The following is a 26,625-nucleotide window of genomic DNA, read 5'->3' as shown; positions in this document are numbered from 1 at the left end:
GTAGTCCTGACAACTTTGAGACTAAAATTATGAATAAAAATAATGTTAAAAAAACCACCCTCTTCTTTCTTTTCAGTTTGTTCCTGACTGCAATTCAGATTGAGATTTCACATAATTATAACTCAAAACATCTTCAGACAGCAACAGAAATATGTATCTATTGAAGAGTTGTAGAACTCTGAGTAAAGAAGGAAGACACAACAATTTATAGAGCTGTGGAAAATGTGTAGAAGCAAGTTAATTTTTGGCAGGACAATTATGGAATGACCTGATTGTATAAATTTGACTTGTGTGACTGGGTTTTACAGAAATATGAGATAAAAAAGAGACACTCTTGTGTAACACACTTGAGTCTATGCTTCATTGCACAGAATTCCAAAAGAGATTCCAAGCACATCCTGTTGTTCACAGGACTTCGAGAGAGTACCAAGGGTTTGCAAAAACATGTTCCAAATACCTGTGCCCAGCGACTCCTCACACTGCACTGGAGCCTGGATATCTAAAAGCATCTCCAGCTACTTGGAATGAGAAAAAGAGGGTCAGGACAGGGACTATCATAGATATGTAAAAAGCTTAACACTTGGGAAATAAGACCTTTAAAATCAAGCTGAAGTACACAATGTTCTGCAAACCAAATTCTGATTAAGAAAAACCTTAATGGTTTCGTGACTTTAAAGTGTGTGTCACTATATTGAGAATTTTCTTACCACTGTGGATAAAAAATTGTTGCTTAACTACTGAATGCATACTACATATATATATATATATATATGTAATATATATAATTTTACTTTCTCTTAGCTTCTGTCTTATACTTGACACCCATTCTTCACTGATCAAAAGAAAAAAATAATCAATGAAAACATCTGACAAAAAATGTTCTAGAAAAACAGTATATGAAAAAGAACATTAGTTCAACAGTGTAATTACAAAACACTTTTAAGGCATAAAACTTCAAAGTTGAAAGGTCAATGTCAATAATGCCTTCTAGCATTTATGTTTTAAAATAAAACCTGTGCCTTGGACAGTTACTTAATAAGGTAAGTTTAAATTGGCTTCTCTCATGGAAAGTGTACAGTAATTAAACAAACAGATAAAAAAGCCAAGTAGCTCTTATTTCTCTCAAACTCTCAGACCTACTTTTGAGAAACTTAAAATTTTATCATGATCTTCCATCTCCAAATGTTCTTACAGAAAAGGTTCAATTTCTTTCCCACAGATACCCCACCTCCTCATTTTAAAATGTTAAGGGAGTATCTTCAAGAATTCTGTAATTGTTCTCAACCTCTATAAGAAAAAAAAATCTGTAATTTTCAAAATTTCCATACATTTTTTCTATTAGTACCAATGCCAGTAGGATGGGGTGAGTTTTTTTGTTGTTTCTTTCATTTTTAGTCTTTTATCCTCTCTCAGCAAGGTTAGACAAGCATTTCCAACATACCTTCAACATTTCTCAGAACTCAACAGCTGGATAAACAAGCAAAGTCAACTCAGAAACACAAATGAAGAAATGAAGAAAAGCTACAGAAAAATCAACAATTTTAGGTCTCAGTCAGCAAAATAGATGGTTTAGGGCAGGAGGGAAACCTGCTCCTCACTGAATGTTTGGGGTCCAGCATGGATGTGAAAGCATCTTGCACAGATGAATTAATGAGAGACAGAGATGTCATTGTTCCCAGAGCAGAGGAGAATTGGGAAAATGGAAATAAAACAGATTTGCAGAAAATCAAACTCTTAATTCTCTCAAGAAACAACTGATCGATACTGCTGGTAACTTCCCCACTGTGCATGTGCTGCTGGAAAAAAAAGATTGGTGCAGATAATTTTTTATAGCAAATTTAGAGCTAGACATAGATTTACTGAGTAATTTACAGATTGAAACAAATCTGTATCTCTGGAGTTTTCCCAGGGTTTATGACCTAAACAGGTGAAGGCTAGAATCAAGAATCAGGAAGAGGGGAGGAATTAAGCAGTTCTGTCTTATTCAAGGGCACACCCTGACTCCATCTTGTCCATCAACACCTGTTATCAAATAGATTACCAGCAATATGCTATTCAAAGTCAAAATTAGTCAAAATGAAATCTTTTCATTTTCTAGTTATATTGAAATTGAAGAAGATAACTTCTTATCAAGTTATACAACAGAACAGATATTTTTAAATAGAGAAATAGGCCAAGATAATGTGAAATAACAGCCTCCCCTGGGGTGATTTGCATAGTTTAAATGCTCTGAAGTACTGTACTCTGGATGTTCAGTAACAAATCATGATATTCTGAAGGAAAACTACTGCATGGCCTAGCTAAAATCTGTGAGGCAATTATAGCCTGAAAATCTGTTTTTCATGATAAATCCACTGGGAAGTCTTCCATGCATCTACGTGAGACTATGCAAAATCTGGCTTTCTGAAATCTTCCCTTCTTTTATTTGTATCCTGAATATCTTTTTTCTCTTCTTTTGCAACATCAGAAGAGCATGCTGAAATAGAGAAATCATTTCCTTACCCAGTCAAGGGAATGTGTTGTTCTACTCCTTCAACTCACAGGATTGTTTTTAAGAGAACAGTAACTGAGAATTTTTACTTATTGTTACTATGCTGCCTTTCACTTCCTTAACTTATTTCACTAGAATGGATTCCTGGCAAACAAATATAAAGATTTGTCTACAGCATATAATCCATAAAGAAAGTGAAATTCAAAGGTAAAAAGAGGGCATATAAAAGGCCAAAAAAATATGTATAAAGTATGTATGGCCTGAAGAGATTGCAGAGAAGTACAAAGAAAAATCTTTAAGCTTTGTCCTTCTTTATACTAGAAGGCATGAGTGCCTTAAAACATGGCACAAACATTTCTTTACTAATTTTCCCTATGTGAGGGCAGCCTCAGGTGTGCTGTGGCTTTAGAGAGCTCTCTAAGGTTTTCCTTGCTCACAGCAGAGACAATCAGCACTCAGGAACGCCACCAGCTTCACCTCATTGATTTTATCACACATCTCTCTAGAGATAATGTGGCTTGGACCACATAATTTGTGCTGTCACATCCCAGGACTGAGGAATGACACCCTGTTTCTCTGTCAGCTGTAACATGGGACACACCTCTTTCAGAATGGTTTCACAGGGGAGAGGCAAGCCAGGCTGATTCAGCAATCAGGAAAATTCATGTGCATGGATTAGGCAGGGATCTCACACCTTCCTTTCTGCTGGAAACTTCACAAAACAAATCTACATCTGTAGAAGCTTCCAGGTACCATGATAGTACATCAGAGAAAAATGAACAAGGGAAAATGCCAGCTGGAGGTTTAAACAAGGAACAGACATTCAGACAGACACTCAAATGGGGCCAGGAAGGGAAATCATTGTGTCTTGCACAGACACAATAAAATAGCTTCAAGAAAGCTATTTTGTGGGGAGCATAAACAGCAATTTCTTCAAAAGCACATGTAATAGTCTGAGTAGCAGTTCAGCTGTCAGTGACACAGAGTCTAACTGGGTACAGCAGAGCACCACTACTTTGGATTGATTCTACTGAGAAAAGTCATAAGGTGTGAGAAAATAGCTAAGAAATAACTCAAGGATTCAGTAAAAAAGTTCTGAAGTGAAAAGCTATAAAAAAATCTATGGTAAAAAACCCAAAGAATCAGAAGATGGCAACCCAGCAACATCATGGATGAACCCACTGCAAGACAAAGGCTGACCTGGCCTCAACTGACTAGTGACAACCTGGGCAGCAAAGATACATCCCATGTCTCACTGGGAATATTGACCATGGTAATACCTACCCTAGCAGTGTGTCAGTCCTGGTTGTCTACTGCATGTAGCACACCATAAAACAAACCTGTATATTCTGAAATAACACAAATCCTGCTTGCAAAAGATGTTCACACCAAAAGTGGTCCCAGGAGGAAGGAATCTCATACTCTAAGGAAGAGGACAGGTAGGTATCTCACTCAGAGGACAAATCCAGTGAAGACAGCATTAAAATATTCTCAGGAAACTCCTGGTTAAGTGACCACCAATTCCATGGCACGTCCAACCGCCAGGGAGGGACAATCACCAATCCAAAACAGGATACAGCCTGTCAGTAAACCTTTTTCTGACAGACTGAGGACACACGGACCATAAATTTTATACTAATCCAACAGCCAGTGATTCCCCATCTAGATGCAGTCTGCAACCAGCCAGCCTCTGTTCAATACTCAGTAAAATAACAGAACTGAAGTTAAGCCTGACTTTGTGCACAGAATTGACCCTGGAGTTAATCCTGGAGCCTCCCACAAAACCAGCCCTGACACCACCAAGGCAGCAGCATTTTGAAAAGTACTAGTAAGGTATGAGAAAAAATTGAGATGTTAATGGCAGCCTGATCTAGCAAACTATGAACTTTTCCAAAAATTACAGACAGTAGATTAGTAAGAAAAGATGATCTGCAGTCCTCAGAACTGAATATACCCACAGGTGGAGGAACACCATCAGATGGAGCCACTGATGGTGGCCTTCAACAGAACCTGTGATGGAACTTATAAAGTGTAAAATTACTTCTGCTCGTGGTGAGGGACCAAACCTTGGTCACAAAATGCAGTTAAAATATAGAAGAGGAAAGCAAACTGTATTTCTCAACGTGTTTTCAAAATAGTCTGGTAGAATGAAGAAACATTTCTCACAGCTCTTTATCTTTTTTTCATTTTCTCTGGCTCTTCAAGTCATTTTGAGATAATGAAGGCATTATAAAAGAAACAGAGAGGAACTAAGGACAACCAGGACAACCAAGTATGTTAGTTTTGTTGTTTTTTCAGTCTTTGAAAGCAATAATAAGAAAAAACAGACTGTGCATGCAAAATCACTGGAAGGAAAAAGCAGATGCAAATAAGTATAGGATTCAAGAAGAAAATCTTGAAATCTAGTATTTTTAGAGAAATGGCCTGAGGACCTGAACAAAATTTATGCCATTTCTTAGGTGAAAGTAGTTTAAAAGCCAAATTATTTGTAATGACAGTGGACTGTACATGACATTAAAAGTATGCTAAAATGTTTTCTCAAAGAATATTGAATAAAATATGAAACTGTAATAGTAACATGCTTCCAAAGAGCATACACAGAATTTTAGTATCTCAAATTTGATTGCCATCAACTGGTTTTACTCTGCAGGCAGCTTTTTGGAAAATGTCTCACATTAAATACATTTATCAAATATATTTCATCTTTCCTTCCTAAGTGGTTGGCAAAGTCAACAAATACATATATTTTACACAAAACCAAAGTTAGAAGGAAAAATGAAGGAGTTCTCCATGGCGAAAGAGATTAACATGATACAGGTGACACGGCAGCTTAAATTATAGAAGTTTTAAATACAGAACTTGTGCTGAAATATGGAGAGAGATATGTAAAAACCATGTTCAGCCAACTGTCCTGTTCACTGCTCCTGTTTGGTGCTGCACCAAGTGGTTACAACAGAGAAGCTTATTGATCACCAAGAGCAGCAGCCAAGCCACAAAATGTGATGACTGGAGGTTGAATGCAAAATGAGATCAAACCTTCACTCTGGGTGAAGTGACAGAGTTTGTGTCACTGGGAAGGCGGGGCAGGGAAAAAGGATACTCTGCTCTGAGTACCAATTTTAAAGCAGGGCTAGCATTTTGGATTTCTTGTGAAATTTCTGGATGAAAAAATGTCTCCTAGATCTCAGACTATCTCAGTATCTCTGAATTTCTACACCCAGCTTTTAGAGGGAGCGAGGGAAAAACAAGTAATTAATTAGCAACAAGCACAGTTTTTCCATAAGCATGAATTTTTCTCATAAAATGATCTAGCAGTCATATTCCAGCAAATCCATCAAGAATATTTTCAACAACACATTTTCAAAGTATTGTTTCTTTTTTATAGGAAATAAGGGTAAGCAGTAACACCTGCACCTAATCTGATCTTCATCTACTGATCACATCACTAAGATATTTCAGACATAAAGGAAATGAGGATGAGGAAAAAGTACAACTTTTAATGATTGCTTCACTGTTCTTATATTTCTTATATTTGTGAAGGGATTACACTTTCAGTTTTACTGTGTACATGAACTAGATTGTTTTGGACAGTTCCTCACTGCTTCTGTGGAAAAAAATATATGTAAGAACATGGCAAAAGTTACATCTTTTTTATTTGTCTGTGTAAAATGTGCTGGTTTTGGCTGGGGTAGGGTTAATTTTCTTCTCAGTGGCTGGTATGGGGCAGTGTTTTGGATTTGTGCTGAACACAGTGATGATAATATAGGGAAGTTTTTGTTACTGCTGAGCAGGGTTTACACAGATCCAAGGCCTTTTCTGCTTTTCCTGCTGCCACACTTGTGAGGAGCCTGGTGTGCATGGGAGGCTGGGAGGAGACACAAAGTGGACAGGACAGGTGACCCAAAGTGACCAAAGGGATATTCAAACCCTGGGACATCATGGATCAGAGTGTGAAGTCACTGAAAGGAGGAGCAAGGGGGGATGTTTGGAGTGATGGGGTTTGTCTGCCCAAGTCACTGTTAGCTGTGATGGGGTCCTGGAGATGGCAGAACCCCTGCCTGCCCTTGGGAAGCAGTGAATTAATTCCTTGGTTTCCTTTGCTTTGCTTGTGCGGCTTTTAATTTCCATATCAAACTGTTTTTATCTCAGCCCACGAGTTTTCCACCTTTTACCCTTCCAGTTCTCTCCCTGATCCTTCTGGTGGGGGAGTGAGTGAGTGAGTGGCTGCCTGGGGCTTGGCTGCTGAAACAACAAGCAATTTATATATATAAAAATGATATGATATGCAGATCAATTCTTACACCTCTTGTTCTTCCAAATCCTTCTTTCTATAATCCCTAGAAATGTTTTGAGGCATAGCAAGCTTCCAGAAGGGAAAACAAAAATAGTTCTTTGCTGGGAAATGTAATGTCTGCAATATCCTTTACAAAATAAAGATCTGTCAAGTACATCTACAGGAAAATCATAGCATATGGCAAAATTTTTTGAATGAAATTGTAAACAAGTGATCCTCATTTCATATTTCTAAACAAGGTCTTTAATGTGAGATAGACACTTTTTCTTCAAGAAATGGTATGGCTTTTTCTGATATCTATATTAACATAAAACAGATGCTCACACATTTGTGGGGGATATGAGAAATGTTTTTTTTTTTTTGTAAACAATTGAAGATATGAATAATTTACCTGTGTGTTCTGAAATTAGAAAGCATATGTGATAAGTAATGAATAGAAATAATTACTAGGAAAGATATTTAAAATAGCTACAGAAATCTACTTATCTTCTGCACTTCAGCAATGAATAATTTTAAATCATTGCAGTATGCAATTTCTGTTATAAACCAAGCCTTATAATAACATCAGATAAATCAAATAAATCAATTATCATACACAAGTCAAAAATAAATTTTGGTACCATTACAGCACTAAAGGCAATTTGTTTCTTTCATATCTCAGATCCTATATGACCAGAAGTGACACTTAAAATTTCATTCATGATAATGAACAAAGAATTTAATTCTTTCCAGATAGCTTTTTAATTGAAAAGTACTGTTTTTCCCATGAAAATTTTCCCAGAAACTGTGGACCAGAATTATCTTAAAAAACTCTCAGAAAATAACAAACAAAAAAAACCAAAAATCAATACACAATTCCCCTGAACAAAACACAAATGAGTTAAAGGGACTGAAAAGGCTGAAGAGAAACGTAAGTGCATTTAAAATTAAATAATTTTATTTTTTGTTTTCTGTTTATTTGGTAAACATTAAAAGCAGTTACAATCATCCAACTCTGATTTTTGGATTTTATTTCCTCTTCTTTTTCTTAACCGATCCTTCAAACTACAAAAATTTTATTTTCAAAATAATTTTCTTAGAAATTACATGTTTTTCCACTCTGGTACTTCATGTTCTATGAAACTGTGACTTGTTGCAGGTCAAGTTGATAAAATAAGAAAAAATAATAGTTTAAATATATATTAAGGGTTAAGAAGCTCCATACCTTGTGGTTGTTTAACCAGAAGATGAAAAACAGATTCTTCACAGGTGGCCTGGGACAGGACAGATGCACTCAGATGCTCATTCAACAACCCCTGATCTAAAAGAAAATTAAAAGATTATTTGTGGAAACACATTCAGAATTCAAAATTGATGGAACAATTTCCCCAGTAAAACAGCTTCACCTATAGGTTTTATAAAATACATCCTTGAATGGGAGCATATGACCCCTTTTTTCCTGCTCTCTTAAAGTTTCTCTCAGTATTTTCCTCATTGTGATGTATAGATACAATATGGATATCTTTTTAAATAAAATTAAAATTAAATAAAACAGCATCAACAAACACAAATTTTAAAATGTTTTCAGTTAAATAACAATTAGAGATTACAAAATAAACTGTTTTCTAAATTAAAAAATGAAGTAGAAATGGAAGGCAATGGTGACACGAAATATAAGAGACACAAGTTCAGGACCAGCAGTGCAGACACAGCTGCAGATAAGAATTACTTTCTTGATGGCAAGTTACTGGATTCCTTCATAAAGACACAGGATTTAGGCTATTTAGATGGTTTCTCTGATCCATGACAATGCTGAGATAAAATGAGATAAGAAAAACTAGTTTGAAGTCCAATTTTATAAACAGGTATTGGAATCAAAGGCAATTCCTTGCAGGAAACATGTCCAGCAGCTAACTCCAAAAACCTCAGACCAACAGATTGACCATATCTGTATAACGTCATATTAAAGTGTGGTAAAACTAAATTATGAACTTCTGAAAGGAAAATGGGATACACAGGACTCATCCAACAGCCAAGGAACACTGTTGGGGTTATGGAACAAAGTTAAAATAGCTTTAAGAAGCAGAATAACAATCAAAGACATTCAGGAAGGCAGAGGATAGCTCTCTTGGGACTATCATTCTTGGCTCTTGGAAGAAGAGAAACAACCCCAAAATTATTTCATCTCAAGAACAAGGTTTCAGGTTTCAGAAACCAGCTTAGAAGCTCAAAGTAAGATTTACAAACTGTGAGGAAATAAAAAAAAAGAATTGAAAGGCGCTTGCCAAATATTAAATGATGGGTGCATAAGAAAAGCCAACACACTAATTTCAGCATATTAATAAAATAACTGTATCATCTTCTTTCCTGACCTGAGATACTACAGTGGCAAAAACATGGCTATAGTGAAATCTTCCTCTCTAATGCTGATTATTCTGTAAGAATCATTTTCTATCCTTTTTTACAGGATGTTAATAAGCTGAATACTCTAAATTTCCCCTACTAGAAGATTTTTGCAAGCTTTAAAAGATACGGTTTTTTTTTTATTTTATATCTTCCTACACATTCAGCTAAAAAGTAATTTTCACACAATTAGCTAACTAATCTCAAGATCTTTTTTTTATCTCAAATATATAGTTTATATAGTTTTACTGTATGAAATTAAAAGCACTAGGTTATTCTTCATAATGCTTCAAAATTGCATTTATCAGTTCAGAGCTGCGTTTATACATTGCACGCTATCTTTTTTAATTGGCAGCTAAAATAATGATTTCAATTATGTTAGAATCAGCACAAAGTGATGTTAGCACTTGTATTCTAAATTGACTAGATGACTAAAAATATTATTTCTTCACACCTTTAATATTTCACTCCACCATATATATATATATATATATATATATATATATATATATATATGCAGTAATACTTAGTCTAATATATTTTGTCTGAAGGAAAAATGACCAAGTAGCCGACTTGTCTTTGATTTAGTTCAATTGCATCAAGTCCCAGAAAGTAGTCTGAAAATATTTTGCAAATACATTTAAAAAGTTGCAATTCCAGTTTGGAAGTCTTTAAATGGGAAATGACACAGCCAACTCACTGTGAATGCAGCCTTATCTTGGACATAGGAAAAGTTTTAATAAGCAATCTTATACACTGCCACAGATATCAGTTTTACTACAGCAGGTAGCACTAGATTCCAGAGGAACCAATTCACCTCCCTTATCCAATTCCTAATTACTGCTGTAGCTTTAATCTGTTCTTTGAGCCCTTCAAACTCTGAAATGAATATCCTCTATAAAATCTGTTGCAATTTTTTTCTTGAACTATACATTGTGACCACGGAAAATATGAAATAAATTGTCCACACTGACTGAAATAAAGCATTAAGGTATTAACAAATACTTAAGGATAATTCTTATACAGGTTAACTCCATGGGCTTTGGTTTACACTGGAGATTTTAGTAATTTCAATTATTTATATTGGTTTTGTTGCTTCCAAAAAACCTCTTAGTAGAAAAACTATACAGTGATATTTAGAGAAAAACAATATCATTCAACCTGAAAGAGCTGAACTAGTGCAGGTTGCTAAACCATCTGAGAGAAGAGTTTGCATACTCTGTAGTTCTGGTCACAGGCTCATTTTGGGGAAAATCACCTGCTGTTACATAAACATTACTTACATGACTACTCTTAATGTAGCTGTGAATGCCAATGTGAAATAGAGCTGCACATTTAAGCACTGAAGGGTCTAAATCCTGGGAAGAAAACTTATTGGTATTAAATTCAGTAAGAAAATACCTAGTTTAAAGAGGTCCAGGGTGGCAGTATTAGTAGTTTTACTTGCTCTATAATTATCCCAACTAGAGGACTGTTTGTGCTACAACAGCAGTCAAAATCCACAGAAAGAAACATTTCTGAGGAATAATGCTCTTGGGTTTGACAAAGCCTCAGAAATGCAAATGAAAGCTTCAGAAATGGTCCAGATAGGACAATTCCCAATTAACGTCTATTTTAATTCCTGAACTCTGCAGTTTTAAACATAATTTCACATCTATATAGGGCAGAAACTGCCTGTGGAATGTTACTTGAAAATAAGAGTGATAACTTGTGTAATTTTCTTTAAAGCGTGAAGTAAATCTATAAATGTTGATGCCTATTGCTGTTACACCTTAATCAAGATGCCCTATTTTCAATGTTGACATGCTGAATTCTCATAAAAAGGGGCACATGGTCTAAAAGACAATTTCTAAAGATCACAACCAGTCAGGAATGTCACTCTCATTTCTGAGTTGCTGCCTTCTGTTGATTTCCCCATTCCACCCTCTTTCTGACCTCCACTAACACCAGCAGTTACCCTGACACAGTTCTCAGGATATGTAAAGGCCAGGAATGCTAAACTGAACTTGTGCATCCAAAAGTTTGCTTATAAGACTAGATTTCTCTTCCTCTGGAAAGAAGGAAATAAGAATTCTGGTTAAGTATTCCTATACCAAGCAAATCATAGAATGAACAATATCTAAATACATCTTGAGTGCATAAATCAACTATATTGTTGTAATTAAAACAAAGCAAACTTTACGTACAGGTCACCAAGAACAACTGAATTAGAAAATTAACATTACAATAATCTGATTTAAAAATTCAGGACAGACTTTAAAGGACAGGTATAATTATCCTTTCATAAAGACTGCAGTATATAATTTATTTTTTCAAAGACAACCAAAGATCACAGAAACATCAGATCATCATGATGTCAGGTTTACTGATGGGTAAAGAAGAATGAAGACTGAAAACTTCTGATGCATAAAAATAAACACTAGTCCTTCGCTGTCTAAGCCAGATACTTCTGTCTCTGTCACTATTTCTGAACAACTCCCTGGGACAAGTTCATGCTCAACAGCTAGAGGGATTACTGTTATCACTAAAACAATTAAACAATGCAGTTTCTCTTGCTTCTCAAAATTTCACAATCTACTACACTTTAGTTACAATATTTAAGCTCTGTAAATATTTTTTCTGATTAAGTTGCATCACAGGTAAGTTTATTATTCTTCTCCACTATTTTGTGAACAGCACACTGGATTAGTATTCTTACAAATTATACCTCAAAGTAATGGAATACTTAACTGAGCTGTCTGGCACTAGATTTATTCTCAATAAGACAAGCAGTTTGCATCTCTGAATTGCTCTTGTTGTTCTACAAATCAGAATCCCAGCTTGCACTTTCCACTAGAATAAAGCATCCTGAAATTATGAGATGCAATAGGAATCTTTATACCACAGATTAAATACACTCCTACACTTCAAAAGTTCATATAATCAGTTATTTCCTGGTCAAATAGGGTGGATTACACAGCTAATAATTCACAGCACTTGTATTTCACTCAGTGTGGGCTAAGATAAGCACACAGGGTAGATGGAGTGAGGGAAAACTACAGAGGGTTAACATTTTAGCATGAAAATTGCATTACTAATAATGCAAAAGTTCACTTTGTCTTCAGCTGTCCCAGGAATGATGTGCTGATGAACAAAGCAATTCAAAACTGAGGTACACCAACAATTTATCAAGGTACCTCTGCACTGAAGCTCTATCATCCATCATGTCAGTTCCCATCCCTAATTTACATTGCAATCTCTATCATCATCCACGTCTTTAATAAAGGTCTTGAATAAATGGGCCCCAAGGCTGACCCCTGGGGTGCAATGATCACTAACAGCCAGCAGCTGAATGCCAAGATGTTGATCACCATCATCTGAGACCAACAGTTCAGCCAAGCTTCCAATCCACTCAGCAGTCTGTTAATCAGGCCTAGACTTCCTCTGCTTCCAAACAGGAATGTTACAGGACACAATGACAAAGTCTTACTAAATCATAGTATATTACATTCACTGCTCCTCCTTTATTTGCATAATCAATCATTTCCATACAGAAGGCAATCACATTTGTCAATCATGATTTGCACTTAAGAAATCCATTTGACTACTCCTGATTACCTTCTCGACCTTCATGGGCTTGCACATGGACTGTAAGAGAAATGTGCAAATCATGGGCTACACTGCAAAAGCAGTGTCCAATGACCCAACCAGGGGCTCAGGTGAGGCTGATAATCCTACTGCTCCTCCAGTCTTCCTTTTCAAAGGAAGAAACAACAAAGCCTTTTCCCAGTCAACAGAAAAATCTCCTGATCAACATGAACTTTCATAAAAAACAACAGTCTCACAATCACATTGGCCAAATGTTTTATTACATTGTGAATTTCACCTGGATTTGTGGATATGAATACCTCCAGCTGGTCTGAGTCCACAGCCTGTCACTCCCTACAGGCTGCCCATTTCCCTCTCCAAACAGGAAGCTCATCACTGTCCGGTTTATCTCGGCTGTTTGAGGGGCCTGGAAGGCCCGGGGGTGGCCTTGGGGCAGCCCGCGTGTCGAAGGACGAGAAGAGGCTTCAGTTCTTCTTTCTGGTTTTATGTTTATTAATTGTTTATCTAAAAGATGTTCTTTCAGCCTAACAAAGATCTGCTCAGCAGTCAGCCATGGGCACACTGTCTCTCCCCTCCCGGGCAGCCACGTATCTTTATACCCATTGTGACGTATACAATATTTATCATTTTTCCCCAATACCATCTATTCTTATAACTCGGTGCACTCTCAGTATTAACCAATCCAAAGGTGCCACCGTGGCCAAAGAAGATGGAGGAGAGGAGGAAGAAGAAGGAGGGCAGGACACACCCCAATTCCTCCATCTTACTCCTCTAAACCCCCCTGTACATAAATCCTAAACCCTGTATCTCACTCTCTAATTAACTAATCCCTTCACCATTCACCCGGTGAAGCCCTCATCCTTGTCGTCTTCTGTGCAGGACCAAAGTCCAGCCACCAGACACTTCTGGCAACATTCCAGGAGTCCCGAGCGCCCCCCCCCCAGGGTCTCGGAGGCTCAGCATCTCAGGACTGAGATCTTGAGATCCGACACATCACCACAGCATTCATCCAGCTGGTGAGATTCCTGCCATTCACACTGCAGTGCCAGGGAGATGCCCCTGCAACTCCTGACTGCCTCAGACCAGAGCTGCAGCTTCCACCCTCCCAGCTTCCATCTGGATTACACAAGCAATGGCTGCACAATCAGAATGAGTGCCCAAAAGCAGCTCCTGTGGTGTGCAGTCAAAATTTACCCTTTCTGACTCTGAGAAGCACTTTGGAGCCTTGTGTACATGCACTGAATGCCACCTGCTGCAACAGCTGCCCTGTCTCCGTGTGCAGAGCCAGTGTGCGGTGCTCCCTGTCACTTAAGGACACCCAGATGCCAGATAAGTAGGAATCTGGACAAGATTCTGTCTCTCAATTCCAGGCACCCCACTTCTCTGCCAGCTATCCTGCTCAGCACCTGAACTCTGGTAAAGTCCCCAAGATCCCAGCCATGATTCACTTGGCCTGTAGGCACTGAATATTTTGCATGCTGCTGCTTGTTTCAATGTTTTCCAGAAGAGAACTTCAACTCAAATTCACAAGAGATCTGGTCACTTACAAATGGTCCTCTCTTTTGTGCCAGTCATAAATGGAAATATTTCAGCAGTTAAACAGAGGAAACTGCACTGAGGTTTGACAAAAAATCCTGGTCAGCAAAAGTACAGAGTGTTCAGTCATGAGACCAAGATGCTCCTGACCTCTTAGGTAAACATATTTCCAAGATCCCCCATATATAAACTGTGTATGTAGACAAAGCTGTATTTCTTTATTTCTAATTCATATTCAGAAAGTAGGATTAAAAAGTGTGAGTTTAATCCAACCAAAAACATAAATCCACAGTTTTTTAAACTCACATTTCTTCACTTATTCTATGTGTCTCAAACCCTAAATCCCAGCTTGAGTGTGTAACCATGGCTTAAAACTTACCTTTGAACAGGCTTGATTTTACTATTCTCTTATGGTTTGGTTGCTATTTGTCTTACATTTATTTATTTATGAAAATAAAACTGGAAGGTTTATCTTCAATTTTTGTTATTTGTAGATGTCAGGACATGCTTTGGCACCTGTTTTCTGATGGTACCTACATGTTACGTTCGAGTAGGCAGAGATTCAGAGAACCTTTTAAAGCCTTCTGATGCACTTGAAGTGAATTTTCCTCTTTGACTGAGTAAATTTTACTCATCAGTGAGAATGTGGGATTTAGAGCCTGAGTTCCTACAGCATTTGTGAAATCCCAGTATGGACAGTTACTTGTCAATCTCTGATAATTCTGGATCTCATATTATAATTTAAAGCAGGTTTGAAAATATTGATGAAACATGCTTGGAAGATCATCAGGAAAAAAAACACAAAAAATACCAAAGAAAACCTTAAAAATGTTTTGCCCTTGTTATCTTACTAACTCCTTCAGTTATGCAGAATCTGATCAAGTAATATAAAATATTTAAAGTTAATTGAGGAACAAAAGCCAAGCATTAGTTATGTGGCTTAGGCACAGCTACCAAAACACATCCCAGAATTTCCTGTTGCCAAAGTGCTGCAGTGCAGAACACCCAGCCAGCAGCTGCACATCCACATGAGGCTGCATGACCTAAGAAGTCTTTTGTGCACAGCTGTTACAGGTTTGTGTCCTTCCCTATCTCCCACAGCACACTCTACAGAGTTTTCAGGGTGGGTGTGGACAATACACAAGAAGTCTATTGCTAAAAAATAAAATTAGTAAAATTTAATCACATCCCTTTCACGAACCCAAGGAGTTTAAATTTCTTATCTGAAAAAAAAAAATAAAATAAAAAAAAATATTCCAAATCCCTGTACCTGCCAGCACGATATCTACCACCACATTCTCAGCTGTGGGATTTCTGAAGGATATGATGGCAGAGGAGTACTCTCCAATGCAGGCACTGGTGGTGGTGGTTTCCATGCGCTCAGGAGGAACTCCAGACCCCGTCAGGTGAAATATCCTCTCTCCAAACTGTGAATGGAACGTGCCATTGTTTATTATTTGATGAATCAGAGGTGGATGTTTTAAAGTATTTTGCCTACTTCTTTCCACTGTTCTGTGTCTCTGCTATAAGTGAACGTAAATTTTTGCTTTTATTTTTCTTTCTTCAAGCTGTTGTTACTCTAAGTATTGCTATCTGGAAATCAATACTTTCATTCTGGGATATGTTCATATCTCCTTTTTGTGTTTAATTTCTGTACTACTTCAAGCACACATATTTAACTTCCATCCAGCTGCTCAGAGCTTTCAGTCTAGGGAACGGAAAGATGTAGGTAGCTGCAAAAGCAGAATTCAAAGCACATATATTAAAACCTGAAAGCAGACAAAGTGAGAAGTTCTCTCCAGAAGACAAAGGAAGAAAGAAAATAATTCTTTGATGGGACAGCAGTAGAATCACACAACAAGCTAAAAATGTTACTCCAAAGACAATAATGAACATTAACCTTTAGACACAAAAAAATCAAGGATATTGGAAAGAAATAGTAGATCTAAAATTTCTGTGGACCATCAAGTTTCAGAGAAGGACATTGTGTCCTCTTGAACTGACCTTGGATATATACTATTCATATTAGAATTGCTGTCTCCTTGTTTTTAATCCTTACTAAATATTTAAGAGAGATTCTGAAAATAAATGGTGTGCCAACACCACCTGCAAATAACCTGTCTTTTCAACATACTCTTTCAAGACAAAAAATTGCCACATGACTTCCTTCAAGTTATTTGTTCTCTTCATATAAAAGAATATTTGCTTTTTAGTATTGCTTAAAACACTACTGAAAACTGCTGGTAGCACTCAACTGGAATAATTCACAGGTCAGCAGTGTTTTAGGATATCTGAAACTCAAAAAAAAATACAGAGAGGAAATTGCACAGAAAGCAAAGGCTTCATTTAACCACATCTTGCATGATAAAATATTACCATTTACATTATAGTATCAGTTTTTCTTTTTTATTCCAGCTGTAGTTTAATAACACTTAGTAGGTCATGTTGATGACTCATGTCTCTGTATTTACTAGTTTCTCATTCAGCTTCAGGAAAATTCACAGAAAAAAAAGAAGTCAACAATTTTATGGTGTTCAAAGTAAAAAACATTTTCAGATAAAATGAATGGAAGAATTCACTTTATCAAGTATGTGATTTTCTAAAATTCAGATTGGATAAAAAAATGAAACAATTTAATTTTGGCGAGGTTGGGAAAAACACCAAGAAATTTAATTTTAGAGGTGACATTCCTAAGAAGTGCCAGTCTTCAAGTGTTAAAACTAGCAGAACTCACTACTGAGCAAACTGAAATTATTCATTACCTGTTCTAGCTCCTAGGCCATTATGCCACATTTTAATACTGTAAACAGAACAATTTCTGTGTAAAACTAAGGATAAAACAAATTATAAGTTTTTACCATCTTCACGTTTGCTCTTTCATTATGCATCCAGTCACTAAAGCTCATCTTGACCTACAGGATGAATCTTTTACTTTCTTGCCTATCACAAATAGCACCTTATCTGAATCCCAAGTGTTGTGGGACAAGCACATTATCATACCTGCGGGCATTTTAAGGTTATTGTTGCCTTGTGGTTGCGCCTTCCAAGGGCAGAGGGACAGAATCTCACAGGCAGCTGACTGGTGGAATGAGGAGGGATAGCCAGCTGTACAAACACAAGAAAGAAGCAAAAGAAAGGACGGGTAAGAGAGAGGAAATCAATTTTTTTGAGTCTCTGTTTTGTGCATTGTACCAACAGTGCTGATGCGTATGTGATTAATGTGTTCCACACATTCCCCCCTCTCAGCCAGTGAGTTACTGCAGCAAAAAATGCCAGGGGCAGTCCCTGCACATCCACTGCCCTGCAGCTCCAGGGCTGGGGCTACAACTGCTCCAAGGACACAGGCAGCAGCTCTCAAACGCCATTCCAACAGCACTGTGGTGTGATGGCACTGAAGGGTTATCACAGTGACCCCCACGGACGCAAACTGCCTCAGAAAGGAAATACATGCCAGGTTTCAATAAACCAGTGCTTTGTCTCTCTTCTGCTTACCTTTAGCAAAACCAACACTAAATAATGTCGCAGGTTTTCTCTTCACCTCAAGTATTCTACTTAAGACTCAATTGCATAGGCAAAAGCAGAGGAGCTGACTACCAACGGATTAACATCTGTTTTCAAGAAGCAGATAAGTAGGAAATGAATTGAATTATGAAAAAGAAAAATGCCAATGCTTTTAGAGTGTGATCAGCCAGAATCACTGAATACACAATCACTACGACTATTTCTTTAAAAAAAAACAGGTATTAGTTTTTTATTATATATGTATAAATAACACTTGCACGTAAGAAGAGATAAAAAGGTGATTGATATCATGAGCAGTTAACCTGTGTTTCATAAAATGAATATAATTTGCAATAAATGAAAGTCAAGGCAACACCCTACAACAGCTGGAACTGACAAAACACAAATAAAACTACCAACTCTAGAAACCCAGCAAAAAGCACTATGCACGCGTGCACCATCTTTTAAGCTCCATGGCTTTCACTGGCCCGCCCCCAGGTGGGCCTTCCAGTCACTTGGCCAATCAGGATCCAATTAGCACCATCCCAGTGTGTGATTGATGGATAACTCTGCCAGTCAGAGGCTGGGTGAGCACCGCACCAGTGTGTGATTGATTGATTGATTGATTGATTGACAGCTCAGCCAGGCTGGGGGGTCTGGAGTCACTGTAGCCCCACTAAACAAGGCCTGGCCCATCCCCAGCCCCCTCATAGGGGCACTGTCCTGGGACATTGATCTCATCCAGTCTCTGTTGGGATGGATGAACCCCAATTGCTTAGGTAATTTTACCCCAGATACTGCCCCATTGGAATTAGTCCAGGGGCTTCTTTGACCCATTTCTTGTGTCTTCTCAGACACAAGAGAGACACAAGTCTTTCTGGTTGGAAAACAAAACGTCCTTGTTGTAGGTTCTCTTCTTGAAAATAAGACTAAACAGTATTTCAGGAATGTGTTAGAAGGTTAGTTTATTGTTCTAAAATGTAGGGATAAAAGGATAGAAAAAGTACTAGAAGCAACAAGCATGTATCAGCAGTCTCCAAAGCCACAAATATAGGAAAATATATAAAAAGCTAAAAATCTTTAGTCAGCAGTACCAGCTCAATGAGGGACAGGGATGTTGGTGTGCCTTGAACGACAGATATTCCTACTGATGGCAGTGGGAGGTAAGTTATACAGAAGAGAGGACAGAGCTCAGGTGTGTTTAAGTAACACACCAAACTTAAAATGTTATTTTCTTTTTTGGGAGAGAAAGTTTTTAAGTAATTCATCAGGCTACTGCCATAACAGTTAATTAAACTTTCATTTGCAGTCCAGTTCCCACCTACTAGTCAGACCCATTTATTAAATGAAGACCTACAAATGGAGAAAGAACCTCAGCAGTAAACATCCCCCCTCCAAATACTTTTTATTAAAATGAAAAACTAGGTAAAAACAGGATGGCAGAGACTATGACTACATAATTAAATTAACACTAAGATTTTTAAATATTGAGTAATTTCAGTGTAAGACATTCACATTACTTAGAATAATAACTCTTCCACAGAGATTCAAACAGACAGGAGTTTGATTTCCAATAAGTATTACTTGACATATTATCATTACTCAGAAAATCCACTGCCACAATGAATCAAAATAATCAACATGGAGCTATGATAATCCAGCAGACTGCCTGCTCTGAAAGCAGAAAGGATTTTTAATTTTTACACTATAGATTTGGTTTTAAAATTTCATTTTTAATTTTACAGTTTGTTGTTCTTTGAATCCAAAAGATAATTTGTTTTGAGATAAGCTAAGCAAAAAAAACCCTACGTACCTTCTACTGAAATCCAAAAAACATAAATTGTTCTAAAACTAGAATTGAAAATAATGCAAAAAATATATTTTAAGAAGGTAATGGAATCATTGAATTAAATATGATGATGCTAACACATCTCCTGCTTTTCATTTTGTTAACATAAAAAAATGCCTTCCACAATAGTCATGTGAAAAGGAACTGTTATCATTGCTCTTCATAAGATCTCAGATATAACAGTTCCAGTATAGAAATTGAGTCTGGAGTTAACTACAAATACATTACTTCTGTTACAAAATGAAGAAAGGAGAAGAAATTTTATTAAATCTAAAAGCTTGTTCTCTACTCTGTACAAAACAATACTCATGGTCATTAAGAAAATCCTTAAAGCTTGCACACAGAGATTGCACTCCTCTCTGCCAGCCCTTTCCTATTAAGTTATTTGTCCTCAATAAAAGTTGTGTTTCAAAGCCAATCAGGAAAGAACTCAGCTTAATGGAAAAGGTTCAGGCTACTTTAAACCAGGAGAAGAGCAAATTGAAGAGTTACAGTAAAAGCATGTTTCTTTTAGGCCATGGAGATGATCCTGTTTGTAAGACTTTTTTGTACATAGTAAATATATGTGTATGTCAATATAATACACAAATATGTGAAATATATCAATGTATTTATATAAAGAAAAAACAGTAAACTGGGGGACACATTATTGATGATTGAAAATTTTCAGCTGTTAAATGCTGAACCTGAATCCCTTTCTGCTAAAGACAAAGAAAGCTGCAGTCAGGACAGAAACACCAAACTCAACATCCCAATGACTTTTTTCCCAGACACCCCTAATATCCAATATACTAATGAAAAACAAGAAGGAACTTTACAGTAAACTTATGAAAATTCACTTTCATTCTGGCTTTTAGATAATTTGGCAGCATTTCTAAAGTTATTAAGTTAGTTAAAGGTTTACAAGAAGGGAAACAAAAATTAAACCTAGCTTGTTAAAAAAAAAAAAATTCCAAACCCCATTAAAGGGTATCCTTGAAATCTTTTATCAAATTTTTGAAAGAAATCCAAGATGTTATATTCCATTTAAACTGACTTAGGCTACAATTGCAAAGCCACCAGCAAGATATGCAGTCTTTTCTCATTTTTATCAGTTTACAAAGGGTAACAGAGCTGCTTCTAATTGACATGAAGCTGACAAAGGATTTAAAGCCTTTGAATTTCATTTAGACTTCATTATGCACACTGAAGTTCAGGAATACTTGAGCCTAATCCAACTGGACCTCAGGAAAGCATGTTATTAATGATGTCCATACTTGAAGTTGAATCAGCTCTATAGAAATAATCCTTTGTGATATTTCAGTAATGCCCTTTGTTTCAAACTGAAACTGGAAAAACAAACTTCCACTCACATGGAAGTATGATAATAATATTGGATTTTTTGTAAACTCTGAAATATTAGTCAAAAATTTGGTTATTAATTTTAGGAAAATATCTTAAGAGAAGAAAAAAATTTCTTTGATGCCACTGTTTAATATGATTTATCTAACATAACTCAGGGACTGAAGAAATCAATTTGAGATGTTTTCTGATCAACAGCCCAGTACATTCAAAAGTCCTACATCTTAGATGACATAAAAACAAATGTGGAAATTTACATGAAATATCAAAGTTATTGACCTGACTTTACTAACTGTCTTCAAATATAATGTATTTTCATTGCCCAATCCCATCTTCGATCTATTGTTAAAATAATTTTCTCTTTTATCTGAGGGTTGCACAAATCGTAATCTTTCTGCTAACAAGAAAGTATTATTTGCTTTAAAGAGAACAGAAACTTGAATGATTAAGATGGGAACCTTTTTCACACACAGCAAAAGCTTTGAAATGGGTATTAATATAAACCAATACCTGAAGCACTGAGCATGGTTTATAAGCAGTAATCTTCTGGAATTTGAATGCAGTGTTGTGTGGAGGTACTAAGCCTAGGATGCAAAATATTCAGGAGAAGTAAGAACATGTGGAGTGCTGTGTCCAGTTCTGGGCTCCCCAGTCCAAGAAAGACAAGGAATTACTGGAGAGGGTCCAGCAGAGCCCACAAAAGTGACTGGAGGTCTGGAGCATCTCTAATGAGGAGAGACAGCAGGAGCTGGGCCTGTTCAGTCTGAAGAAGAGACAACTGAGAGGGGACCTCGTCAATGTGTATATTGAAGAAGAAGAATGTAAAATTTGGTGGGTGATTGGTTGATGATTTATGATCATGGTTTGTAGTTTTGTTTGGTTTTTTGTGGGGGATTAGTTCTGGGGTTGGTTCTGTGTTTGTTTTGGGGTGGTCATGAAATGATGATGACTGTTGGTTATTGTTTTTGATACTAGGAAATATAGAGGAAGGTTAATTGAAAATGTATTGATGATAAGTGATTTGGATGATGTAGAGACATATGGTTTAATTATTTAATAAAAAAAAATTAAAAATGTCAAGATAAAAGAAAATTAATGCATAAAATAGGATTTAAATATTAGTTCCTAGTAAATGATAAAACAATGCCAAACTCCTTCCAGTGTTTCCCAGTGACAGGAAGTTCCACCTCAATATGTATAAAAACTTCTTTCCTTTGAGGGTGACTGAGCAGGCTGCCCAGAGAAGCTGTGGAATCTCCATCTCTGGAGATATTCAAAACCTGCCTGGAGGTGATACTGTGCAACCTCCTCTGCCTGAACCTGCTTCACCAAGGGTGTTGGATTAGATGATCTCCACCCCAATCATTGTCATTCTGTGATAAATGCCACCCTCTGACTTTCTCACCAAAACGGAAGGAATTTACATAACCTCTCCAAACACGGGTCTGTAATGAAAGAAACAGGTTGAAAAAGGGACAGCTACATGAAGTAAATATTAAGTACTTGCATTTAGCAAACAAAGCCATCCTGTAACTGGAAGAACTACTACAATTAACTAGGAACATTTCAGAATTCAATCCATAATGATATACAGGACTGAGGATTATAATAAAAAGGAGAGAGAAAATTACTGCATTTAGTGTTGAACGTGTCTTTTCCAACACAAAGTAATGTAGCTATTGTTGATGTGTGAATCTCTGATGATAAATTATGGGAGCAGAGATTTTTTTTTTCTTTTTAATTTCCTGCACGAGGCAATATGCAATCTGCAGCAGCCAAAAGCCACTATAGTTAAATCTAACCCACTTCTGTGGCAATGACCCAAACATAATACATTTATAATGATCCCAGACAATTAATATAGTTTGCATCCATTTTGTTTCTAAGCCCCTAATCAAATACCAATTCATTATATAATTAGTAATAGCACTTGTTAGGGTTTACCACAGTGTATAAAGACGTGTTATTGTGCATGACAGAAAAGACAGACTAGAAAAAACTTAATGTTTTATACTTTTAATTTAATGGAATCCTACATAGCAATATTTAGGGAAGCTGAGTAAATAAGTTTGATCTCCTTTAGCTGTTACCATCAGAACCCCTTTTAGGAACATTTGGTCTGGCTGTACTGCTACATTTAAGGCTGAAAACTGTTCAGTTTCTGAAAACTGAACCGATAATGACTATGTATCATTCCTCTATTTTCCCCATATGGTCCTTTCTATCTTCTATTTTATTACAATATTTCTCTCCCTGACTTTTAAAACATTTTGCAGGAATAGAATCATAAAATTGTGGAATAGTTTGCTTTGGAAGGGACCAACCAACTTTGGTATCTTCCCTGGATTACCTTATTCATATCTAGAAAAGGCACCATTTCACTATTTCTTTTTTGTCCAGCACACATTTATTTCTTTTTTTTTTTTTTTGTTTCTTTGTTTGTTTGGTTTATTTTTCTGTTTGTTTGTTTTTGTGTTTTGTTGGTGTTGTTTTTGTTGTTTTTTGTTTGTTTGTTTGTTTGTTTGTTTGTTTTTGGTGGTAAAGGTTCTGAATTCATATCTTAAGAGGCTGTGATGGAGGCACTCAATGCCACTCATTCAGACGCAGAGTTTACATGCATCTATGCATCTTCCTTCCCCTTTTCTCATCTCCCCATCATGAAAAGGTCACATATTTCATAGAATCACCTTAATAATACCCAAAGAATTGCTCATGGGGTCTGTATTATTAACTAGTATTCAGTGGTCAAAAAGAAATATTTTCCTGAACCCTGACCGCCTAGAACTCTAGAAACTCTCAATGAACATACAAAAGCTGAGCCAACCTACACCATTGTTTTTCCTAGAAAGGACATAAATGTTAGGCAGCAAGATGGAAGGGCTTCTGTGATGGAGGAGGAATAAGTTGAGTACATGACAATAAGAGGGTTAAGAGAAATCACTCTCAAGGTAACTGAATTTGCAGAATAAAATGATTCTAGGTATTTGCTTGAAGCTTCTTTGCAGCTATATTGATCAAATTATTATTCATATTCCTTGTAAGTTGCTTATAATATTAGATATTCTTGTATTCTTCCATTAATAGTTTATCTACTAACCTAAATATTTACCTAGTTATTCTGTTGATTATTAGATACTTATAAATCTTCTACCCAGCTGCTTTGTTTACAACTTCTCCTTCTAATATCTCCTGAATTATTTACAACCTACACTGCAGTCCTGCTCAAAACCATTCCAGGAAAGAAAAAAACATCTGAACTTCAGCTTGAGTTGCTTTTCAAGTTTAATTGTTTTCTTCCTCAGGCTATAAAACCTCTAAAATATGTACTTAAAATGTCTAAAAGAGTGTATATTCTGAACACACATTACAATACATAATTCAATTTGTTTTAAAAAGAAGGCTCTCTTCTATCCTTTTTGTGAAAACACAGAAATCTTACTTACAAGTTGTGTTGGGTCAGTCTCAACTGCAAAATGGCAGGGGTCGCTGTTAACCACTTGCAGCACCAGAGTGTCATTAGTAGGATTAGTAAGAGGTAGGTGTGTAAGAGTCCATCTGGAAAAAAATCATATACACAATGATGATTTATTACAAAGCTCCTTCCATTATATGTCATTATGCATAAGGGTTTTTTATTTCCTGAAAAGTTCTGGATTTTTTTTTTTATTTTCAACATAATAATTAAGTTTTATTGCATTGGCATTTCCCCACTAGCATGAAAACTTATTTAGTAACTTAAATTATTATTAATAATCATTAATAATAATAAATTATGAATTCATTCAATGTTTCATTTTGTTCATTTGTTGAGTTTTTTGTTACAGTATAATCATAGAATCATTATGTTCCATATGTAGATTATATTTTCTAATGAGAATAGTGACCCTCCCAGAACAAAGATAGGAGTATGCTGATTGCTTAAATCAGCTGGCCCTCTATTTTACAGACTTTCCTTCTTTATTTATTAAAGAATATTCATGAGATAATTTCAATATGGAGAAAATTTTAAAAATAGTTCATAAGACTCCCAAAATTTCCTCTATTCTAGTCAAAATATCACATTTTTTGTTTTCAGTGAATTTATATGGCCATAAATCACATTCTTCTTGTAATACCAAGGGACACAGAGAAGAGGTTCAAGGTGAATAAGTGAAAACAGTAAATAAGAAAAGTTTGAAAAATGAGATACATATATTGGTTTTGCTGTAATTTATCTCCTAATGGATATTCCCTGTAGTCAAAGCTGTGGCAGGTCAACTGCCAGATTGCTGCACATATTTATCATTTGGAAAAAATTAGTCTGTTAATCATAGCTAAATCAGTAAGAAAAAAGAAAATATAAAAAGCAACATTCAGTAGATATTTCAGTCCAGCTTTATGACTGTAACTTCAGACCCTAAAACCTGTTAACAGGTGGATTCCTTCCAACACATGCAGTGGCATAAATCCCCAGCAGTGAGCACCAGAATTGATTCTGACTAACACTGTCAGAGCATTGTATCATTGAGTCTCAAAACCTGAGAGTAAAGAAATATTAGGAAACTTTCACACATGAACTTCAGACTCACTTGATAATTCTCATTTTTCACATTTATCCTCTCTACTTTTTTTTTTTTTTTTTTTTTTGGCCTGGTCTCCTTCATATGTAATACTTTGTCAAAGAGAAAACTAAGTTGGAATATCTGAAATTTCAGGAATTACTCGACTGTTAGAGGTTCTTCAAGTCATCAAAATCCTGCCATCATCAAAATCCTGCCACCCCACACAGATTGACTATGATGGTTATGCTGGACAAATTGTTGCATGTGGAAGTAAATTCCAGATCACTGTGAGCATCATTCAACTAACTCATCTTCAATGACTCCACTGTGGAGCCCATAACAGGATGTATAAGGAAAGATGAAAAATATCAAGGAGAAGGTTTCCCTCCCTAGAGACGTTCGCTAAGGGATGTGTTAAATCTACCTTGGCACAAACAAAAAGCATATCTGACTGTGATAGCGCCAGAACTTTAGGGAATATGAAGAAGGACTAAACTGCGTTTCAATAATTATTTAGCTAAGTTATCAGTGGGATCTTGGCCCTAATCAAATTCTAGTTAATGTTTTAATGACACAAATACCCAATTTTTTCAGATCAATAGAAAAAAGAATACAGTGAGAACACAATGAAAAACATCATTCTTATATTCATATGCTAATGTTTCTTCTGCATTCAGGGAAAAGGGGGTAGAATGAAAGTAAATCTGTTAAAAATTACAAATCTTCACCAACCAGAAATGCTTCAAACATTTGATGATGTTTACAGTTCACATCTCTGGATACATAACAAAGAATTACATCCATTCAAAAAATTCCCAAACTGATATCTTTCTTAGACAATACACAGATGTCTACCTGCACTGCCTTTATATATTCAACATACATTAATGCAGCCAATTTATTTGCACTGCCTCCTCTTTTCATGAGGCAGAGAAATCCCCAGTAACCTCAATGGCATCACTGACTGCCATTGTCCAACACTTTGCACTTCAACAAGAGTGCTGATGACATTATGCTGGGCACCACCAACAAGAGCCTGGCACCATTCTCTTGGCACCCACTTTGTGCTATTTATATGTATTGATGAGATGCCCTCCCAGCC

General features: G+C 36.3%; 1 protein-coding gene across 5 annotated transcripts in view; it reads right to left on the bottom strand.

Annotated features, from left to right (window-relative positions):
* CFAP47 (cilia and flagella associated protein 47) overlaps positions 1 to 26,625 on the bottom strand; it is a 274,906-nt gene that overhangs the window by 67,483 nt on the left and 180,798 nt on the right. For 4 of the 5 annotated variants that reach the window (XM_026791865.2, XM_074534560.1, XM_074534558.1 and 1 more), the window contains 4 exons: positions 24,426 to 24,537; positions 17,292 to 17,396; positions 15,562 to 15,718; positions 7,990 to 8,085 (listed from right to left, as the gene is read on the bottom strand). In XM_026791865.2, coding sequence (XP_026647666.2) covers positions 7,990 to 8,085; positions 15,562 to 15,718; positions 17,292 to 17,396; positions 24,426 to 24,537 — 470 coding nt within the window. Of the gene's footprint in view, positions 1 to 7,989; positions 8,086 to 15,561; positions 15,719 to 17,291; positions 17,397 to 24,425; positions 24,538 to 26,625 lie in introns of those variants that run through there. The other variant, XR_012578854.1, reaches the window with a different exon arrangement.

This window comes from Zonotrichia albicollis, chromosome 2, assembly GCF_047830755.1.
Source record: "Zonotrichia albicollis isolate bZonAlb1 chromosome 2, bZonAlb1.hap1, whole genome shotgun sequence".
NCBI classification, from domain to species: domain Eukaryota; kingdom Metazoa; phylum Chordata; class Aves; order Passeriformes; family Passerellidae; genus Zonotrichia; species Zonotrichia albicollis.
Note: the sequence above shows the minus strand (reverse complement) of the source record. Positions and strands in the feature narration are given on the sequence as shown.